Genomic DNA, 24184 nt, shown 5'->3' with positions numbered 1-24184 from the left:
GGGTGGCCCTGATGGGGATGGTAAAGGGAAGCCCTGAGGAGGGAACACCATATCAGGTGACACTCAGCATTTAAACCATTTGGAAGGTGAAAAGGAAAATTTGGAGTAGGAGGTGGAGCGTGCAAATTTGGTGAGACAAATCCATTAGCAGGAGTATTATTATGGGCTGCTACAAATGGAAAAGCTTGAGGAAGGAAATGAGGAAGGAAATAACTATATGGGAGACTAGAAGGAGGTGGAGTGTGGATGGATGTTGAGGCATTGCTATGACTAGTTGTAGCTGTGCTACTTGCCACAGTAGAGGTACCAGCACTGGTTGCTGAGATTACTACTCCGTTTGACTGGGCGGCTGCACCTGGAGCTGGAACCACACAAGGGGTAATGATAGACATTGGGCATAGGGTCAGGCACTTGTTTGGTATTAACAGTGTCCACAGTTTTGGATACAAATTTTCCACTCCCTACTGTTGTTACAGTAACTGTAGAATGGCCAAGATAAGTAACAAAACTACGTGTTGCTGTAGTAAGAGATGCACCTCCAGAAGTTATTAGAGGGAACTGGTAGAAAGCTAAACCACCAGAGAATGAAACTGGAGGATTCACACTTCGTTCAGGAGTACTACTGTGAGATCGATGAGGAGGATTTGAAGGGAGAAATGCCAAAGGATTTCTGTTGAGCTGACTGTTCTCTATAATGATTGTTCCTGCCCCAAGATGTGGTGGAGTAGCTGCAGCTCGAGTATAGAGTGGTAAAGAGTTGGGCTTCGGAGGATGTATGTCAGGAGGTGGAAAAAGAAAAGGGACAGTTATTCCATAGTTTGTAAAATTTTTAAGACTGTCTCCCCCTTCTCGTCCATTTACATAACTATCTTCTTTTTCTGTTGGCTTCTTATTGTGTGTGGAATGAAATCCACCTTGCTGAAATCTGTTACTGGGAACATGACTTACTTTAGAAGCATGGCCTATATTTCTTGCGTTGTCAGATTTTTGAATTGGCCGACCTAAAAAAAAAACATACAGCCACAGAGACATAAGCTGCTTATTCAAACATTTATTTCTACTAATCATGTTTTGAACATTCACATTTACAAAATTTAAAATGATTTTCTAAAACACTTGTATGCTTAACAAGAAATTTTAAAAGAGAACTTAAAATATTCATCTAATTGTCTAAACCACACATCACAGCCTGTACTTACTCATTTTGTTACTGAACAAAACAATATAATCTTTTAAATACTCTCACCTTATGTTACTCTTACTTCATTACTAAAATATTCATCTAATTGTCTAAACCACACATCACAGCCTGTACTTACTCATTTTGTTACTGAACAAAACAATATAATCTTTTAAATACTCTCACCTTATGTTACTCTTACTTCATTACTAAATTTAAAGTGATAACTCTTTTTAGGAAAGCAGAAGAGATAACTTTTGTGCAATGTTACCTTTTTAATCCTTTCTGATTGACTGGGTGTCAATGATAATCTTGGGTTTTCGTTTTCCAGTGAAAATAATTAACAAACCTGCATATATGCTCACTAAGTAGAATGTTGTTTTGGCTTTAACATTTTTTAAAACTGTGAAATTTATAAATTGTTTTGCTGTAAGACAATAATTTGGAAAACATTAAATATTTCATCTTAAACTTTCAACAGAGTTGCATTCTTGATCAGGAAGTTGTATTTTATATATGCACCAAGTCGTATTTTATATATGCACCAAGTCGTATTTTATACATGCACCAAGTTTATATGATACTGAACTTGTCATTAATACTTTAATTACACAACTGCAGTAGTCACATCTTCTTACCATCATTTCATAACTGCAATAGTCACATCTTACTATAAATCATAAACATGGAAAAATTCACAGATTTATTGGCTACCTAAAACCTTGTCATTCAAAATGGTGTAATTATTACCTATATCAGACTAACAAAATGTGGGGTTAAATTAAGTTTATATCTGTAAATATATTCTCAATAAACAATATTTTATTTTATTAACGTGCTGTTTATGCATGATAAAGTAAACAAAATTGCATAATAAGGATTTGAGCTATTCAAATATTGTGTTATATCTTACTGCACTTACTAAACCTGACTAGAATGTCCGATGTTTTATAGAAGAAAAATTTCCTCAGGTTTCAAGCAGTTTAAATTTAACATGGAAACATTTTAAGAAACTCAGGTAAACTACAAAGTAATTCCCAGATTTAAGAATTATTCTTGCATGTTCTAAATTTCCATCAGATTCTCTTGTTTATCTTTGAAATAGTTAATATTAATTGTACTTAAATTATGAATATATGTATGTAGTATGCATGTTACACCTACATAAATTAATACAGGATTAATAACATTTTATGAACTTTAAAACAAAATATATACTATCTTGTTTCTTCATTCATCTCTTAATCACAAATGTGAAAAACTTGTTTTTTTGCTTTTCAATTTTGTGCAAAGCTACTACGAGGGGCTATCTGAGCTAGCCATCCCTACCTAATTTAGCAGTGTAAGACTAGAGAGAAAGTACCTAGTCATCACCATCCACTACCAACTCTTGGGCTACTCTCTTACCAATGAACAGTAGGATTGAGCATAACATTATAATGCCCCACAGCTGAAAGGGCGAGCATGTTTGGTGTGACCGGGATTCTAACCCATGACCCTCAGGTTACTAGTCAAATGCCTTAACCCACCTGGCCATATATGAAAAGCTACTTAAGAAAATAATATTGGAAGAAAACACTTTATGTCATATAGTGTTGAATATTAGAATAGTATGTAATTATAACAATATGTGAAAACTTGTATGGATATATAAAATCTACAACTATGATTAGTTTAATTTGTACTACTATTGTCAGATACAATACATTAAGCATCAAATTAATTGGAATTACCTGCAATAACTGACAGTTACTTGTGTTTATATTATTGTATGGATTATGCATTTCAGAGATTCTATAAGTTGTATAAATTCAATATGAATACTGTATGATGAACAAAAGTATTTTCAGTATTCACTGAACACCTTACACTAAGTACAAGTCAGTCTGATTTTGTCAATCCATGAACACATCTCAATTACAGATATTTTTGTAACACATCTGATTCTGCATGTGCAACAGACTAGTACATTTCACTAAAACCATTCCACATTTTATGCAGATATACTAAGTAAATTTGAAATTGTAGTTAGTATTCCTTCTCTAATAGGATAAACTCTTCTTATACTCAGTTAATAAATCTACAATTTTTTATCTGTATAAATTGGTTGGTTTGGTATTTTACAGCACAAAGCAGCTAAGCTATCTGTGCCAAACATCTGGTAAAGTTAAAAGTAAATTTAGTAAAATTCAAAAAAGGAAATTAAGGTAAAATAAAACAAAGTTTAAAAGAAACTACAGTAATTCAAGTTGTAAAGGACTTTCTGTAGCGTAACTGTAATTATCATAACTCGCCAGGAAGACAAACAAGTAAGTATAAAAATCACCATCAGTCACCTGAAGCTGGCCTTTCCAGGCCTGGTTCAGAGTTATTTGATGTTATGGCCATTTTCAAAAAGGAAAGTAATAAAATGGTTTTAAAAGACGAGTAGCAAAATTATAATAATAACTCACTAGGATGACTGACGAGTAGTTCAAACAGCAGCATTAGTCATTTGAAGTTGGCCTTTCCAGTCCTGGTTTCGAGTTATTTAATGTTATGGCCAATTTCTAATATCAAATCAAACTAGATGGACTTTGATTATTAAAAGATCTAATGTAAAAATTACACAACTTAAATAGTATTAAAAAGATTAATGACCTTTAAAAAACTGAAAACATTTCTAAGGTGGACAGTGTCACCATCCCCAAATAACACTGTCTTCCATTATGAATAAACCTGGGACAGAATATGTTCAGAATGGTGCCATTGTTGAGAGTCATAACAACAGCAAGACAGGAAAATCTGGCTTATTGTAACCTGAGTGTTACACAGAAAACACATTGGTGCATCAGTTCCAGATAAAAGAAAACGATGAGTTAAAAATCTGTGACCAATGGGTAGTCTAGTTAGAACAACTTTCTCTTTCTGATCCTTACAGAAGCAAGACAGCCTAAGTCCAACATAGGATTTTCACGTTGCTCACTCCATGTTGACTGCCAACTTGCAAGGAGCGAGCCTTGAATACAGGACCATAGTCCTTGTATGGAACAGGCACAGCAGTGATAGTGCCAGAGCAGATAGATTTAGCTGCAATGTCAGGAAACTCATTCCCGCGAATACCAAGCGTGGCCGGTATCCAGAAAACTGGGTAGAAGTATATGTTAAAGAGAAATGGGACAGTCTGTTTTCAATATCAGCGAGAACAAGGCATAAACTAACACGAAGCAATTCCAGGACCAGTACAGAACTAAGTCAGTATAAATAGTGCAGTTTGAGTACTGCTTAGCTTTCATGTGATTTAGGGCTAGAGAAATGGCATACAGTTCAGCAGTGAACACAAGTTGTAGAAGTGATTCTGCACACATCCACTGAACCACCACACACCATGACAGAACCCACACAGTCACCTGATTTCAAACCATCTGTATGAACAGGAATGGAAGGATGGTTCAAAAGATGCTCAGCAAATTCACCCAACTGAACCTGGATGCAAAGGCCAAAAGGAGCAATGGCAGATTGTCTGTTCTGATAAAAGTATAGCCCACTGAGAAAGGAAAACACAACTCAATGTGAGACGCTTTGGTAAGGAACAAAGTTTTGAAGCATACGGTAAAGACAATTGCAAATGACGGAGGTGCAAAGGAGGTTCATAAGACTATGAATAAGCTATGAAATGGGGATGTGCAGAAAGCCCCAGTGCAGAGCCGAAGTCCTTGATGATGAATGGGGTCCATAATCTTTAAGGCCAAGGTCCTGGCAGAGCCATAAAACAGTGATTTAAAGTCAAGTTTCAATCAAATAAAAGCACAATATATCTTCAACAAAGAACATCGATCCACTCCCCAAGTGGTGGAAGAAAGGACATGGAGAATGTTCAGTGCTCTTGTACATTTGACCCACATTGGGTGAGAGGAGGATGTTTGATTCGAGGAACCAAATGAGACGAGCATTAATCATCCTCTCTAAGGTCTTACAGAGACAGCTTGTCAAAGCAACTGGACAGTAGTTTGAAGGAATCTTGAGATCCTTCCCAGGCTTAGAGAAAGGTAGAACAATAGCCTGGCACCAGGCATCAGGAACACATTCTCCTGCCAGATATAGTTAAATACAATCAGAAAAATAGCCAGAGAAGAAGAAGATAGAAGGTGCAGCATTTCACAGTGTATATCATCATGTCCAATTGATTTACTGCCAAATCGATGAAGGGCCAGTTTGAGTTCCACCAGTGTAAAGGGACAATTATAGTCATAGAGACAATCAGCTTGAAAGGAAAGAGGTGAACGCTCTGCCCGAGTCTTGGTGGCCAAGAAGGTGGAGAAAGAAGCAGAAGTGCTAGATACCAGGCAAAAGCTTTCACCTAGAGTATCAGCAATGCTCTGAGTATCAGCTATTTCCTGGCCTTCAGAGAGCAAGATCGAGAGGGACAGAATTATACTGCCCACTGACCTTTCAAATCTTGTCCCATATGACTTTGGAACTGGTGAAAGAAGAGATGCTGATTGTGAACTTAATCCAAAATTCTTTCTAGCTTTGACGTCATACCCACCAAGCATGTGCACGGGACTGCTGGGAAGCGATGCAGTGTGGGATACCAATGAAAAGTATCCCAGACCTGTTTTTGAGTCTTCCGTGCCATGTAGTAGGCAGGATTCCACCACGGAAAAGAATATCGTGTAAAATGTGTTGAGGTTTTAGAAATACATTGAGCAGCTGCTTGTATAACACAATCATATTCTCCTGTTACACAGTCATCTATTGGTGGCTTACAGACAATGGTACGATCAAGTTTTGCAAGAGCAGTGAAAGAGGGCCAGTTTACTTGATCCAGCTTCCACTGGGGCATGTGGGTCTAGTGGCATTGGCCACATCCAGTCTCTCTCAAAATTACAAGAAAATGATCACTGCCTTGTGGATTATTATCAACCCTCCATGAAAAATGGGAGAATAGCAAAGGGGAGCAAACTGAGAGATCAATGTAAAGGACTGACTAGGTTCATGAAAATAAGTAGAAGAACCAGTACTGAAAAGAGAAGGGCTGTGATCAGAGAGTATAGGCTCTATGGAGCAACCCCGCCTATCAATATCAGCATTTCTCCAGAGGGGGTGATGTCCAGTAAAGTCCCCCAGAATTAAAAAGGGAAACAACAACTGTTCAATGATGGCATCAAGGTCTGATTGATCATAGGTGTCTCCAGGAGACAAGTAGAAAGAACAAAGAGTGATGGTACGACCCAAGGAAACACAGATGGCTATGGTCTCCAAGAGTATGCTGAGTGGCAAAGACAGGGTGGGCACATGTTGATGAACCAACAATACCACTCCATCACTCATCCATCACACAGTCTGTCATTCCTGTACAAAGAAAACTGCTGAAAGGTGACTCTATCAGCAGATTTCAGAAACGTTTCCTGTAAGGAAAGACGTACAGAATGGTAGAAAGCAATCCGTGTTTTGATGTCATCGAAATTAGAACGTAAACCTTGACAGTTCCATTGTATTAAGGTGGCCATTTTTATTTATGTGTAGGTGAATTGAGTGGAGAACCCTTCTGTTTACAACCACATCTTTTTCCTTTACTGTCTTTATTCGAGAGAGGTCTATCAACCTCCCTGTATCCTGTCCTGGGTCAGCTGAGCAGGTCTTTGCTGTTAAAAAGAGGATTCCAATGACTGACAGTGTGAAAGAATAATCGTTTTGCATCTTGGGGTGGGAGAAGATGTACCCGAGAAAATGTCTGTACCTGGAACCAAAGGAAGTGGATCTTGGGATTTGCTGGAATGTATGTTAGGGACAGAGATTGGTGTTGAAGTTAATTCAACTTTTTAACAATGGAGGACAAAATACTTTTCATTTGGTTTGAGAACTATTCTTTTGAAGGCACAGAGAGGTCTGTCTGCATTCCCACTGTAGTAGTGGAATGAAGTGCAGCAGCATACGTCCGAGATGAAGTGGTGGACAACAACTTTCAAGCCTCAGGGTAAGTGATGTTATGAATCATTTTCAAATGCTGCATCTCTTCTTCCAATCATTTAGGGCAAGGACGAAAGTAGGAGAGGTGATAGCTATTGCAATTGAATCAATGAGGAACCGTTTCACAATTGTAGGCATCGTGGTCCTTGCCACTGCAACAAGCACACATATAGGGACCACGACATAATTTCTTCGAGTGACCAAACTGCTGACATTGGAAATATTTGAAAGGGTTTGGATTGTTTGGCGGTACTCTGGAATTAAGATAACCTGCCTTAATGGTGGCAGGTGGACGTGATAATGTAAATGTCAAAATGAGGACACTGGTTGACATCCTAATTCCATCTTTGCGAGTGGAGATCGCCTCACTGCAGAAACTCCTTGAGTGGAGAAACCAGTGAGAATCTCCAACTCAGGGATGTTCTTCAAATCCCTCTCAACAATAACTCCTCGAGATGAATTAAAAGTTGCATGAGGTGCAACCTCAATAGGTATATCCCCCAATTGGCTTTGAATGCAAGAGGAGTTCACTGTGTTGAGATGTGGATGTTTCCACCAATACATCACCAGATCGAAGCTTCTTTACGAACTTTGGAGAGCCAGCAAGTACCTCTAGTCCCTTCTGAATGAAAAAGAGACATCTGCCCTAAAGGTTTGTCTGAAAGTGAATGTAGTATAAGAAAATGAGGTACAACAGGTGTTACAGATGTTGAAGATTGCTGCTCAGAATCTTCAAGACGTGGTCATTTACCTATGGACTGTTTTTTCACTATTTTATTTAAGTTTTCATTTGGATGATTCATAATAAAAACAGGAATATGTCAGTGCCCACTGACCACACCCACCATGAAGCCCTATGATGGGATGCACTACAATGCCAAACAAGGACACTGCAGCAATTCCAGAGTTTTGTAAGCACTATACCCAAACACCAGCATCAGATACAATGTCCACAATACCTGCTGAGAACATCCAACACTGGTACTTGGTTGACTCTAGCCCAAGTGGACCAGCCAACTGACCCAATAGAGAGCCACCTCGAGACTGCCCATCTACAGAAATCCAAGGCCAAAGTGGTGTGTTAGGGTTGGACCCCTCAATCATCAGGATCCTCTAATCCCCTTCACAGGTCACCACGCATGACAAACAAGTGGGTGGATGTTTAGATCCCAGAGGAGGTAAACTGAAAAAACAATACCCTCCCTGGAAGGTCTCCTCACCATGTACAGGAATAAAATCCACACCAAGGGGTTCTATATAGAACCCAGGTTCTTTTATTTCTAGCATGCAAACACTTTATCTAAACACAAAGTGAGAACAAATCTAGTCTATAGGGAGGTGCTTCTAATAGTTTGGTTAGTGGGTTTACATGTACTTTTAAACAGTTTAATACAACAGTAATCCCACCCTTTGATTCCACATATCTTTAATTAGACCTTTAAGTGTGTGAAGTACTCCATGTGTATATTTACACAAAAAAGAGATAGATAGAAAGAACATTCATTTATATCAATACAGAGATAAGCACAAGAAACTACTTAAGGGTGACTTAACACTGAGTGATATCTAGTGGAATGCATTGGTTATTCACTAAAGTTTCCCTCCAATTTTGATGTGTTAGGTTTATTTTCTCCATGATATCTTTCAAAGGATCTCACACACTCTCAGAGCTATACCTACTACAGGATGAAAACCAATAGTTTAACACATAATTTGTCATGAGCATACATGTATAACAGATGCAGCTAGTTGAGCTGCTTTAATAACAGAGGACCATATTTTGTTTGTTTTACATATGAAAATGTTACTTGCTTTACTAAAGTAATTTCAGTATTTTTTAGTTCACTTGACAAATGACTTCTACTAACCTTTACCAGGAAGACTTTCTTCAGAACTTGAGCTGGCAGGACTTCGAAGTATGCATCCCTCTAGAGAAGGAGGACTAGGTGATGGACTGGAATCCACAGAGCACAAGGGAGAAGAACTGTCACTATTAGGGAGTGAAAATGATGGTCCTGTTGGAGTCATGTGAGCACTGATGATTGTTTGTCACAGAGATGTTATAAGAGTGATTAACGATACCATTTGGTAAAGAAACAGACCTGAAACAAAAAAAACTGTGGTAACTTCCAAAATAAATTATCATAATAAATGTACAACAGCCCTCAAGATTACATTTTCAGAAGCATAATAAGATAAAGTACATATACAGCAATATTAACATACTGGACTTTAAATTTTCCTTAGTATATGGTATGAAAAATTAGAACATCCAATTACTGCAATTAAAAAAATATAGTATGATTAGTTTAATACTGGTAGACCAGTCAGGTTATGTGCCAGCATAACACACAGTTATAAAACATACACTTTCTCACTATTATTTCATGGTGACAATCATTCAGTAAAGTTTATGACAGGGGGAGCAATTTGTGAAACAGTTACTTTTCAGGTTCTTATTGGCCAAGTCACAGCAAGCTGAGTTCAATACCCCACAGGCTTGACACAGATGTTTGTAAAACATGTGATTATAAAATGGCACAAAAAATCAGTTTGGACTAAAGATTTAATACTTAGTACTTTGCCCAAAGCAAAAACATTAGGGAGTTCATGGTGGCATATTTGGTAAGCCACCTCATAGTTACATTCCACAATTCAAATAGTACAGTAAACATAAAAATTGATATTGCATGAAAAAGTGTAAATTAATGGATAAAGGTACAAAAGTAAGCAACCCGTTTTACATTTCATAAACCACTACAATTTGACACAGTGCAGTTAAGCATTAAAAATCCTATTTGCAAATTCTTAAATATCAAACCATGAAACTTGTAGTATGTCTGTATAAAGTGTTAAACTTTAACCACCTACCATTCTGATAAGGAAACATTGTAAAATTAAAACTTTTATCACATGCATTTCAATCTACAAGGGTTAAACAACTTAAAAATCACTTTTTGTCATATTTAGTTAGCTTAAAACCAATTTTTTGTTGTTTATAAAGTTGTAACTTTTTTACTGCTTACCATATAAAATTAAATATTAGTATTTACCAAAATACAATATCTGCAAATTATGTTACTTTGTAAAAAACATTCATAAAGGATTTCTTCAACATAAAATATACTGTGCTGCAGTACACAATGTTGTATAAAATAGCATAAAGTATATAATATCAATTGGAATTATCCATGACATTGGAACAGGAGGAGGACACATTAACAAGAAACATGATTGTCACTTGTACTTTGTACTGGAACAGCAGTGTGTGTGTGTGTGGGGGGGATGACAGTTACCTTGTAAATATTGCTAGTAATATATTTACACATGAGCCACTTCTTACAACTTAAAGGTGAGTTAGAGAAGGTAACATGCCAGAAATAAAATATCTTACTCTGATTCATCTTAATAGCAAGAGAATGAGAGGTTTAGATTTGATCAATCACATTTAGCTAAATGTAAGTAAAAAATCTAGGTAAAAAGAAAATGGCAATGGCCACTTATAGAGAATTGGTAAATTTGTCTGTAATTGTTGTTTCTGAATTAAATACAAAGCTACACAACTGGCTATCTGTGCTCTGCTCACCATGGGTATCAAAACCCAGTTTTTAGCAGTGTGAGTCCACAGATATACTGCTGTGCCTCTGGGGGACATCTGTAATTGAAGCATGAAAATGTTATTTGTATCTTGCATTCAAAAGAAAAAGAGAGTCAACCATTTAAAATTTTGAAGAAATATTATGTTAGATCTAATGAAACTTCTAACAACATAAAACAAACTACACAAGGCAAGAATATATTAAAGGTATTCAAACAATTATACAATAGTTTTGTTATGAGTGCACTTTGAAAATCATATATATATATTTAAATGTGTGTATTTTTTAAAACTTCATAAAAAAATACTGCTTACTATAGTGTTTAAAAATTGGTTAATAGAAATGAACTAATTACATAAATTATAACATTCAGCTTCCAATTTGTGTAAAAGGTAACACTGACAGAGACAAAACTAAGGACAAATGACACATGATGGATTATAGTACAACTTATTTTCCATCTTCAAAACAATGCACATGAAGAAAATTAGCATAATTAGTTCATAAACAAAGTTCTATAAGTGGAATTTTTTTTCAGTCTTTAACTTCTGAGTGAATACTTAGTGACAAACACACGGAAATATGAAGAGCAAAAATGAAGTAATAGCAATAATCATATTTTAGGTAAAAATAAAAAAGTTTCAGGTTTTTGTGCAAAGCCAAGTTGACAGACTAGACCTAACACCAACTGCCATGTGACCAAAACAGTGGATTTTCAACTCACTTACAGTGCATCAATGAGCTACAAATCAAGTCTGGGTATGCTGCTAACAGTTCAGCCACTCTTAAATAAACTAAACTAAAGTGAAAGTATAAATACTCAATGTCCTTAGAAGTGTTGAAACATGTTAAACAATTTAAAGTTCAGAAGAAAGGAGGAGAAAAGAAATAGAATCTTTACCTGAAACCATCAAGAGCTTTCTTCAGTTTACGAGCTGCACCCATGGTTAGGCCAAAACTTCTCAGGTCATGTTCATTCAATGTCTGCAGCTACACAACAAAACAGTTTTAAAAAACCTACATATCTACTATTACACAATGTTTCTATATAAAAGTATTTCTGTATCACACAGCAAATTCCTGAGAATTCTAAACTGCAAATAAATACCATTCATTAGTAAAACTGAAATTGAACACGATCACTGTACCTTTTTGTTCTTGTTGTATTAAAACTTCATTGAAATACAAGAAACTCTGTGTTTTTGAAATGGTATGAAAAGCAAAAAAAGCCACTGTAAGTTTCTGTGTGTATTGTATTAAAGATCCCATCTCAATAATTCTATAATTGGTATACACATTAGTTTATGTAAATATTACTTAACAGTATTGTATAAATGTCTCAATAATATCATCCACTTCCTTCTAATCCAGTTACACAGATGTACAGTCAGAAAATTTTACCACTCAAATCTCTATGTATTTAATGATATTTCTCATTAAAATCTAAATATAATAAAATAATATGCTCAGGCTGACAGCCTTCACATTCATACCTTTAATCATAAAATCATAAGATTTAACTATTGATGAAGGCACGCTGCAAAAAAATTACTTATACTAGCTCTGTGTAAAAATTCTACTTAATACCTTGTTTTCAATATAATTATTTAACTTCTTTTCTATAATGATTGTGCAAACCCTAAGTAAGCAGGCTAAAAAGAATGTATTATATAGAATGAAAGACAACCTAACACAAATGTATAAACTTGAGAAACAACCAGATAAGTAAGGACATATTTAGAAAATGTGAAAAACACTATGTTGTCACAGACACTAACCTTTTCTATTGTGTAGCCATGAAGATTTTGAACATACTTTCGTAATCCCTCTTTTTTAAGCAAATGTTCTAAAGATGATATATCACTTGAATCAATGCTAGTGGATGATGAGCCCCGATCAGTTGCCAAGGAGATTCGAGATGTCCATGGTGATGCAGATCTGGAGCTGGTACCAGAATGAGGTGGAGACACATATGGGGATGACTTTGGGGATGAAAGAGGAGAAGGTGTGGGGGATGACTGTCCTGGGTGTTGTGACTGGTTGTGAGTTCTGAAAGTTATATATGTAGAAGAAAAAGATTGTAAGCTCTTACACTAGGTTTAGTTAATTTAAGATATTGCCTTGAGAAATCTAACAAGTTTCTGAGTTCTATTAACCTTATGGAGATGGGGCAGCATGGAGAATGATGCACAGTGCAACAATGTTTATGGTAACTGAATTTTGTGTTAATAGATTTTTATAAAAATTGGTAAAACTTTGTTAAAGGTAAATATTTTGTCACCAAGAATGAGATAATTATTAACACACACTTCCATTAAAATGTATTTATTTGATATAGTTGTTTACACTCAGTCTCTGAATAGTTTGAATGGAAGGTGATTTTCATGATAAGTATAAAAATACTTTTTACATTTTAGTTTTACAATTTCCTGTGCATAATGGCTAAAACCTTCTAAACAAATAGCACAAGTTGTTTTAAGGTAAATGTTTATATATTTTCTCTAACATGTCACTAACTCTAGCTTTTCTCAATCAGTGTCTAGTGTAATGAAATGCTTAAAAGTAAAATGTGTTCTTACCTTTTAATTTTCATCAAGTAATCTTGAAACATTTTGTCGTTATATTCTTAATTTCATATTTTTATATTTTCACATATAAATGAGTTCAATGTTTTATTTTCCATTCCTGTCTTTTAGCATTTTTATTTTTCACAGAAACACATGTCCATGGACATGTCTACCCAATATTAGAATATCATGGACTGAAACACATTAGCCATCTCTAGAATGGTGCACTTGTTAACCCCCATGAACTGAGGAGAAGATGGTTTAATATTTAAAAAAATATTAAATCTTTCAAATATGCATCTTAAATTATATTAAGTTTTGAATATAACTGAGCAAAACCTCACAGCATGCACAGTAAAGTGCACCCATCTTCACAGTGTTAATTATATGTTACTTTGTACTGTAGATAACTTCATAGGTCAGTATTCCACAATTCATACTTTTTTTATCATTCACACATCTGTAGAATCAAAAGTTTAGAATAACTGCTTCAGTCAAAATATTTTAGAAAGTTAACTAATCTCATACAAAACTGGCTAAAATTACAAGATCAAAAATAGCATTTACTTGTTATGAATAAAAAATAGTAAAATACTGTTGCTTGTATAACATATACATTACCTTACGATACATGTACCAGTAAGAACAACAAGTAACAATTCAAAATCACATTTGAAAAAACACAATTTGTGTAGCAATACACACACACAGTGACTGCAAGGTTTGAGTAAACAAATTTCAGAAGTCTTAATCCTAAAGAGTATTTATAATAGTTTACATGGGTTTGTTTTTTACCACAATATCAATTAATTTTAGCAGTATTTGAAATTTTCTGCTTTCAGTGTTTGTGACAAAAACAAAAAATTATGTCCTGTGTAACCACATTAGAAACAGATTTATTATTACCAAGAACTTGCATCTAATTTTTATTAAATACATTCTGTATGTAGTAAAGTACATTCTAAAAATGAAATATATTAATGTTTAACAAACACTAGAAAGTTTAAAGAAAACAAAAAACAAATTAGTGATTGTAAGTTTAGGACCATATAACAATTAAAACATGCTAATTTTCACTAGGCTGATTAAAATTTCACTGCTACAAGTAACTTTAACAAAAATAAAATAAATAGTAAAAATAAAAAGACATTCATTTTTAATCCACTTGATAATTATATAGTTTACATTATAATCACACATTTTACATAAAATAATTTAGTTAATGAACATGAGCCTACAAGTGTTGGTTGTACCTCCTAAGATCAAAATTGAAAACCTGATGATTCTACATAAATATCTGGCAAGCATGTAAATCTAAAAAGATACAAACTAAACTAGTAAAAAAAACAAAACCTAAGTTTCATATACTATTAAAAGACAAAAGAACACACTTGTTTTCATCAGGGCCTAAATGCTTCTGTTGCTGAGAGTTAGAGTTAGCTGATGAAGGACTGCAGAGTCGACCACTCGTACTGTTATGAGAAGGGCTATCTATCATATGAGAATTGTACACGTAAATGATCTCAGGCGAAGTGTCATGACTATTTGTCTGTCCCCTGAAGTTGCCAGAAACTTGATCTGATACCTGAGAATTGGGCTGAATGCTGTTTGTAGAAGGTTGAAAGAAGCTTGTCATGAAGTCACTCTCCAGTAGTACATGGGGCATATTAAAAACCACTTGCCTGAAATAAAGTTTTTAATAAGATATAAAATACTTGGAATTCATTAAAGAACTCTTAATTTTAATCTTTTTCACTACAGCTAGGTTAACAAGATTTGTACTTTCTAACCAAAAGATATTTTTCATACCTACTTTCATTTTCTAAAGAAATTTCACACATGCCAGTTAAAGTGCCAGTAATTATTGTTTATTTCAGAATCTAATAAAGAGTACTGACTATTAAAATGGCATAACATTGTATTTGGAAGGAGATACAAAGCTTCCCTTATGGCTACTGAATATACAAACATTTTATTATAATGAAGCTTACGATGTATGGAAACTACCATACTGACCATCACCAATCATAACTAGGTGATATTTTGATAACTAGGTAGTATTTTCATAGCTGGGCAATAAACTAAACAATTGAAAATTCCACAAAAATAATGTTTCAACTTTAACAAATAAAAATTACAAAAAAGTCAAATATAAAACACTCAAAAACTTATTGTTTTTCTCTGTGATGTAACACTGTGATAGCTCTTTTTTAAACTAAAATTTCAATAATCCTTTTTCACGTGGATAGTGAACCTTATTAAATGAATAATGAATGTGTACATTATTGTAAAACTATCAAACAATTCCAGAAAAGGTCACAGGCCCAACAGCCTTCCAAGGGAACTAGTAGTTATACCTGCCCAAAAGGCAGGTATTTCTGGTAACAGTAGTAGTAATACTAAGTGACAATTTACACAATTGATAGGTCACACTATCAAATTTCATTACCCAAGTGCTGCTTGTATGCATACCTCATAAAACATTATTTAGTTATTGTCACCTAATCTTATCTTAACTAACCCAAACAGATCCCCATTTTTATATTTTAGTTTATTTTGTAATAGCAAATAAAGAATAAACATGAAAAAACAAGAAATACAGTACTCACCCAAAACACTTACTTCCTTGCTGTCAATTGCTAATGACACTTTATTATGCTAATAGTTTTAATGTACTAACTTTTTTATTTAATTAAATAATGCAGAACATTGACTAATAACTAGCAAAAATAAGACAATTTCCCTAACTCTCACAAATGTTTTGGTTTTCTAACTATGTCATAAGAGCTGTTAGAAATTCATCCAAGCTAGCTGTTAAGTTTCTCAATGGAATGTTGTTTGTACTCTGAGTGAAAGAGTATTATCTGTTCAAAACATGCTGTGCAATACATCAACTGACAGATGAAAACCTCTTGACTTTCTATTGGTTATATGTATATAATTAAATGTAAAACAGAATTATTAACATATCCTGAAAGATAAAATGAAACAGGTACATGTGGTGGGAACGGTCTGATTTTGTATTAATAGCTCCGTAACCAAACAAAACTGAAGGCTAAAAAAGTTATGGTTGATATGAGAAATAATGATTCTATGGTGAGTAATGTATATTTAATTTTTTGCTCTTTCAAATAGTGGTGGAAAAAATACAAAAGACAAAATGCTTAGAGAAGATATGTCATGAGTGTCATACCAATAGAAATATAGGATTTTTAAAAATATTTCCTTGTTGAATTAGGAACTTAAAACTTGTGTGCTATTAAAATAGGTATTATTAGCTAAGATTTTATGCTATACTAATTTGTATAACAAAGTAGTTTACTGACATTTGAATGCAAGATACTAAAACTTTGTCATGTGTATTAAAGTAAACCCAGGGAGAAAGGGTTAAGGTCTACAGTTTTTGAGTCAAATCTAAAAAATAATACCCAAGTGCACACCCTCAGAACCCCTTTAGTTCACACTCAACATTTCAGGTCTTTAGATTATCTCCTTTTTAGAGCTATGGTAGTTATACACATAGAGGCTCTTTTATTATTATTCTAAATGACTTTTAAATTTAAAAAATCTTAAGTTAAAATATTCAATGGTTATCAAGATATACATTTGAAGTGTCTGTGTTTCAGACACAGTTCCACTCCACTAAATAGGGTTAAAACATTATCTTATGTTATAGAAATTAGCATCTTAAGTATAACAGACAACACACAATCTACTACCTGATGTATTAAAACAGCTAATATGCATACTACCATAAGCAGATTGATCATAACAGTATTTGTTGTAACAAACCTTTATTGCAGGTTCAGTTAAATTATTTGGTGAAAGATATGCAGATCTTGTCCAGAAACACAATAACAAAGTACTTTACTTCTTCTCAGTGCTTATATATACTTGGTTAGGCTCATGTCTACTATACTACCTCAGGAAGTACTACATATACATCGTGCAATAATTTATTCAAATAGTTTGTACAATTTTACCTAAGCTCAATCAACTAAATTATTTTATCTACAAAACTGATCAACTCCATATATAATTTTGCAATCAAGATCTCTAGAACTGATGTCTAATTATAGTACCAAGAATAAGCTCTTCTAGAAAATTCTAGTTAAGTTTAAATTAAATTATTATTATGAATAAGGCCAAGAATGAGGTCCTAATGCCTCCTTTAATAAATAAATTACAAAATTATGACAAAAACCATAGGCTATAATAAAATGCCATATAAGGGTTACTTTTCTGTACTATCAACCTGAATAACTCTTAGGTGTCATATGGGTAAAATGAAAAGGTCAAACATTCTTAATCATGACATGTGGTAGTGTGTTGTGCAGCCAAAAAAAAAAAACAAGCTGCTAGATGACACCATATACTGTTAACAGAAGATGATAGTTTAGTGATTTTCCACCTTCTGTATGTTAAACTGTGATAACACAAACTATTATATAGTTTCAGTGGATGTGCTCTACTGGACTCTTGCTTCACGTACCAAATTTTAAGACAATACATTAAGAAATACTCGAGATATAACATCTCCAATTTTGATCGAGTTTCTTCCCTTTTTTTCTTTCCAACAAAAGTGTGAAAACTGTATTTGATAGAAAAACATGCTTTCACTGATTTTTGTAGTACACTGATAATTCTTTAGAACCTATAATTAGGTGTTAAATTTGCCTTAAATATAAGCCACATGTAGAAAGTTATTCAACAAAAACTACTCAATTTTGACCAAAATGTTTCCATGCATTTACATAAAAACTCATATGTGGCATTGGTTTAACATTTTCACTACAACATTACCTAAAAGTAAGAATGGACCATTTTTAGGTATTGTTCTTCAGATTAAAGACAGATGATTTACAGCAACAAAACCATAAGGTTGCAGATACAAAAATATTGGTTAAACCAAGCAAACTAGATTAGCAATATCTTGCTCAAGTTAAAAAACAACAACAAACAAATCATATGGGGTAACAGTTATTACCAATTACTCATTACCATGTTTTCTGCATAAATTTCTAAATTTCATGAAATTGTCCTTGTTAAAGAGTTTAGTGTCATGTGATATTAGCTTAAGCACTTAGAATACATAATGATGTTTAATATGGCTTTCTTATTACATTGAGGGGATTACAAAATCTGTTAATCAAAATTCCATGGTATTTACTATAAAGGAAGCTATTAACTCTATTTTAGAGAAGAAAAAACTACCACTGTATATTTTAAAGAATCTACCTGTTCTGTAAAGTAAAGATCTGTTCCAAATAATAAGGTTGTGATTTGGTGTGGTTAACCCACAATTACACCCAAAGTTGAAGACAAAATGCAGCCAGACTAACTAATGAATGAATATTTGTTGTAAAATTCTATCAAAGCTATAAGTTTCGCTACCAGTTTAGCCACCAATTTTAAGATTCCTTTAAGTTGCGCATTCATCTTTTGTTTGCCTTTTTTTTCACATTTGAGGTTTTTCTTATAAGATTGAGAACTGTTGCTCAGTTGAACAGTAGCCAGTAATTAACCCAACAGCAACTCTTATCAACATCAACAAAAAGTGATTCAAAGAATGGAGTTTTTGATACAGATCCCAGTATACAACAATAAAGCCACACCCACCCCTTATCTAATTATAATACCCACAGTTCATGTAAAATGACAGATTAAGCAAAATATTACTGGTATGACTTCTTATTTTCAGTTGATTCAAGGTAGTTCAGCTTAATCAGTGTAATAAATCATGAAAATAATCAAAATTAGTTTTTTTAATAATTACTACTTGCAATTATTCCAAATATTCAAGTCTCATATGAGAACAATTAATAAGGTGAATGCAAACAATTTATTAAACTGTTAATTAAATATCAAATTTCACTAATCACAAACATCTGGAATTACCAGTGTGGATACACACCAAAACACCAAAACCTGCATGAAAGATTCAAAACCAAAAGAATATTTTTCTCCAAATATTTCTTAAAAAGATTACAAAGAAATCTTACCGTAAGTACTCTGCCATTTCAGTAGCCATGCCTTCAGTTATGTCATGATGACTACTAGAACAATAGCCTGCAAATAAACAAATATAAATGGTAGAATCTAAAAACTACCACTTTTAAGTTCTTGTGAAGATTTGAAATGACTTTGAGAACACAAATTAAGTAAATTAGTGTTGCTTACAGCACATGGTGGTCTAAAACAGAGAGGTATTGATATATTTTTTGCTAAGGTTTAAAATAAATTTGCAAAAATGTACAAATAATATTTCATAATTTTCTGGTAAAAATTCGAGCAAACAGTCTTTTAAATTTACTTTCATTTCATTTTATGACACATTAAAGTTATGGGAACTTGTATTACAGCATATTCAGTTACTTAAAACAAAAATCACAAGATCAAAGTCATCATCCAGACAAACCCTATTGTGCATCATGAATGACACTAATATATGTTTACTGTTTTTTTTAAAATATTTTTTATTTCTCATGTATAAAACAACTGCCTCTGAAAATGATACACCATAGTTTATTTTCTACATAATTTTCCATATTAGAATTGGCTATCTTATTCTCCTCTTTTTGCTTCCCAAATGACCACAATGAATTAAAAATCTATTACTATGTTACTTGCATTCTCACAGATAACACATTTCTGCTTTCACAAGTATTTAAAATTGTGATGCAAAACATGAATGAGTATGATGAAACTATGTAGAATGGACAATATTCTTTGACAGATTGTTTGAGCAGAGTATTCATTATCAAAGAATACCTAAGGAGCTGTTATGGATTAGCCTCTATCAAGAAGATCAACAACTACAATAAGAACCTTACAAAGTTTGCACACTGCTCTAATCACGACCTTCCTACTATGTTGCAGGGATTCCAATGTCATCCCAAACTTTCTGAGACTCAAACTACTTTCACCAGAGCTACTAAGATAAAAAAAAAGTCCTTGACAATACCAGAAGACACCTCCTAAGACTGCATATAGAAAAACAGAGATGGAAGGAGCACCATCTAACCAACAAAACTGGAATACAATATACTGAGCTTCAACAACTTTTCTCCACAAACAGTAGAGCACTAAATAACCTAAACCTCGACATCAAATGTTATACAGCCAACCTAGATAACATCAAGAAGAATCAGGTTCAAAAATTCAACAGACTGATCAAGACGGATAATTCTATGTCTATAAACATAATTCACATTTACAGTTCAAGAGTACTAAGAGTTACAGAAAATAAGATAATTAACCCAGGTCTGAAACAGCCATCCAACCTTGCACAGTTCCAACTGTTGACCATAGCTGCAACCTTAGAATCTGCTGCACAAAGCCTCTCGAACCTTATGGCTGAACAGTTCAGATATCAAACTTACACTATCCTCAGGAAGGCCAAGAAACCAAAACCAAATGTCAGTAAACACAAATGCTGTGCACTGAACCATCTAAAACAAGACAACAACATCAAGATTCTACCAGCAGACAAAGGAAACAGTATAGTCATCCTAGATGTCAATGAGTATCACATGAAGATCAAACAGTTACCAGACAAACACCAGTATAAAAAGATCAACATTGATCCTACAGAAAAGACAGCCTCATCAGTAGAATGCTGAACAAAGTATAAAAACAAGGCTTAATCAACGAAAAACTAACCAAAGACTTAAAATTCAAGGAAAATTTCCCTCCTCAGTTCTACAGACTACCTAAGGTATGCAAACCTAATATACCTCTAAGGCCTATTGTCAGTACTCAAAAGTCACCTTGCCATCAACTGGCTACTTTCCAAGTACCTATCTTATCTCCACGATGAGGAAACCCCGAATATCACATTCAAAACTTGACAGACTTCATAGGATAACTCAGAAAGCTACACATCAAATCCCAGGATATTATGGTCAGTTTGACATCACAAATCTATTTACAAATGTTCCAACCTCAGAAACCCTTCACATCACCAGAAAAGGACTGCTGAATGACAACTCTCTACCACACAGAACAGATATGAAAATAGATGCCATAATGGAACTAACAACCATTTGTCTACAATCAACCTATTTCCAATACAACGAGGAATTCTACGAACAAACAGATGGTCTAGCCATGGGATCACCACTCTCTCCAATCCTTGTAGACATTTTCATGAAAGACTTTGAAGAAAGATCCCTTTCATCCACACTGAGAAAACCAAATTTCTACAGATGTTATGTTGATGACACCTTCGTTATTTGGCCCTAGAGTCATGAGAACTTGCCAGCCTTCTTGGAATGTCTCATTTCCGTAGACAAAAGAATCCACTTCGCTATGGAAATAGAGGAACAAAACAGTCCATCATTTCTTGACATACTCATCAGCAAACAAGCAAGACAAATAACCACAACTGTATACAGAAAACCCACCTACACAGACAGATACCTACATTTCCAGTCCTATCATCCAACCCCGATAAAACATGGTATAATCCAAATGTCTAAACTAGAAAGCAGAAACATTTGAGATAAGACATCCATCAAAGCAGAACACCAAAAGATCATAGAATTTTAAATAGAATGGTTACACCTCCTCCTTCATCAAAAACTCCTTGAAGAAGACCATGACGGAAAGAAAAGATCAGAAAGTTACCACCACTACCACCATTTACCTACCATAACTACAACATTTCAGTGAAAAACTCAAATGCATGCCAAAAAAAATTCAATATAGAAGCACAGTGGAAATCCTACAATACCTTAAGGTCCATTCTAGTAAAGCACAAACAGCAACCTACCAAAGAGAATCTCAAAAATTCCATTCATGAAATTCTGTGTTCCTGCAACAATACATACACTGGAGATATGGGAAGAAAACTCACGACAAGAATAGAAATAGAAAAGATTGTACAAGACTCATGAAAACACAAAACTTAGCCATTGCAGAGCATTCCACGTCAACTGGACACAGAACAAACCAGGAGAAAACTAGAATCATTGACACAGACAAATTCTGGAAGACAAGAAATATCAAAAAATCATTTTATATTTACACTATTAAACCTTCACTTAACAAAGATTCCAGATTAGAGGCGAGTAACCTGTGGCTGCCATTAGTTGAATCTACACGAAATCTCTCCTCCAATCAGAAACAGTGATAATCCAACCAATCACAACAATTCACAATCTCCACAATCCATCAAGACACTATAAAAGACCATCAGCACCTACACACACACACTGACTTGAAGACAAAAGGCAGAAGCATTTTGAAACATCGTTTTCTACACTTGTGTCTCCACAACAGGCAGTTGCCATCCATTCTACAAAGTTTCATCATGAATACTCTACCTAAACAATCTATCAAAGAATGAATGAGTATGGCCTTTCATGCATGTGACAAATAGCACATAATTAAATTTGCATGTGCCTATGCATACACATGTAACTCCTATGCATCAAATGAAAAGAACTGCTTTATAGAAAATATATTTGCCAACTACACAGAAATAAGTACAAGTTTACATTATTCAAACAACCAAAATTACAATAACTAATAAGAAAAAGACAATCAGAATAATTTCTGTTAATAATGGTGTTTTCACACCATCATAAATAAACCTCATTAAAAAAATCATAATAAATATTTTAAAAATTGGAGGAAAAAATACTATCACAACATCAAGAAAAGCCAATTTTTAATTCTAAACAATTTAGGCAAATATATCCTTCTTCAGGTCTGTATAATCCTATTTTGTTTGGTGTATTTATTAAAGTTCTAATTTTTTTCATTTTCTGATACAAAATCTCACCTCAGTATTATGCATGTGTGGAACCACCAAAAGTGAAAACTGCAAAAACAATTTTGAAAATTGAGATTTAAATAGTTATCTTTTAATAACTGGAGTATGCTATGCCTTCTTCTTGTTTCTTCAAGTATGAAAATTGACTGGTTGATAAACAGTAACTTTTTTGCATGCATTTTTTAAATTTTAATTTCTTACTGGGTTAGCATTACATTTACTAGCAGAAATGTTGTCCTAAGTGATAATAATTACTAATTGATGTAATTATAACAATTATTTGAAAAAATATTATTGAACATTTCAAAAAAAGGTGTTTTTTTCCCTTTCTGGAAGCACTGCATGGGAAAAGTATTTTGGCTATGCTCTTTTTGTCATTTGCAACTCACTGCATCAAAATGATTCAATGTTGAAAATTCACAATTTTCATTAATTTTACCAATATAAACTGTAATATTTTTATATATTAACTAGTTTCATTTATGGAAAAATACTTTTTTTTCAAGAACTCTAGTTTCTTAGTACTACATTTAAAAATAACATTTATAGAGATATAATCAAGCCCTCACGTACAGTTCTAGCAAGTAGCTTTCTTGCTGAGAGCCCTTTTACTTAAAATTGTGTACTATTAAAAGAAATGGTTGTTGCACACAGCATAGTTATTTTTCTAATTGTTTGAAACTTCAATACCTAGAGTGAGAAATTTTTATTTATTTCTCTTTGTGGCACCATTCAACAGATGGTGCAACACTGTATTTATTAATTAGTAAAATAGATACATATGTACGTGCTATATCCATTATGGTATGATGTAAAGCTTTTATTTCATTACATTATTTTGCTCACTCAGTACTCTTAATATGGATGTGTTCTTTGTCATAAAATCATATGGCAGTTAGGTCATCATATAAAATACACAAGCCCTATGAGACCAGGTTTATTTGGTCTCCTTGATAATATTTATACAGGAAATGACAGAATGCTTTGACAATATGCTTTTCAAATTGAAGTGTTTATGAAGCAAGAACAATTTGTAGATTCATTGGTCACTATTTAAGGCATCAAACTGGCCATATACATCTATGCAAGTAAGACAATAGTTTTTATA

At 33.8% G+C, this 24184-nt stretch overlaps 2 protein-coding genes across 3 annotated transcripts; one reads left to right on the top strand and one right to left on the bottom strand.

Moving 5' to 3' along the window:
* Window positions 1–104: 104 nt before the first annotated feature.
* LOC143238053 (uncharacterized) lies at window positions 105–14805 on the bottom strand. Of its 2 annotated transcripts, XR_013020391.1 has the most exons (5): window positions 14690–14805; window positions 12510–12780; window positions 11633–11721; window positions 9001–9234; window positions 865–1001 (listed from the first exon to the last, which is right to left on the bottom strand). XR_013020391.1 is itself a non-coding variant. In XM_076477961.1 (2 exons), exons 1-2 carry the CDS (start codon window positions 9158–9160, stop codon window positions 286–288), a joined length of 876 nt encoding a protein of 291 aa, XP_076334076.1. In that variant the 5' UTR covers window positions 9161–9175; the 3' UTR covers window positions 105–285. The 2 variants fall into 2 exon arrangements, 1 of the variants encoding a protein (XP_076334076.1); XM_076477961.1 differs by lacking the exons at window positions 11633–11721; window positions 12510–12780; window positions 14690–14805 and having other exon boundaries at window positions 105–1001; window positions 9001–9175.
* Window positions 14806–21113: 6308 nt separating this feature from the next.
* Window positions 21114–21542, top strand: LOC143236466 (uncharacterized). The gene has a single exon (XM_076474746.1). The coding sequence runs from the start codon at window positions 21114–21116 to the stop codon at window positions 21540–21542; it is 429 nt and encodes a 142-aa protein (XP_076330861.1).
* Window positions 21543–24184: the final 2642 nt, after the last annotated feature.

This window comes from Tachypleus tridentatus, chromosome 13 (genome assembly GCF_004210375.1).
Source record: "Tachypleus tridentatus isolate NWPU-2018 chromosome 13, ASM421037v1, whole genome shotgun sequence".
Lineage (NCBI taxonomy): Eukaryota > Metazoa > Arthropoda > Merostomata > Xiphosura > Limulidae > Tachypleus > Tachypleus tridentatus.
This window is presented reverse-complemented; position numbering and strand designations above follow the sequence as displayed.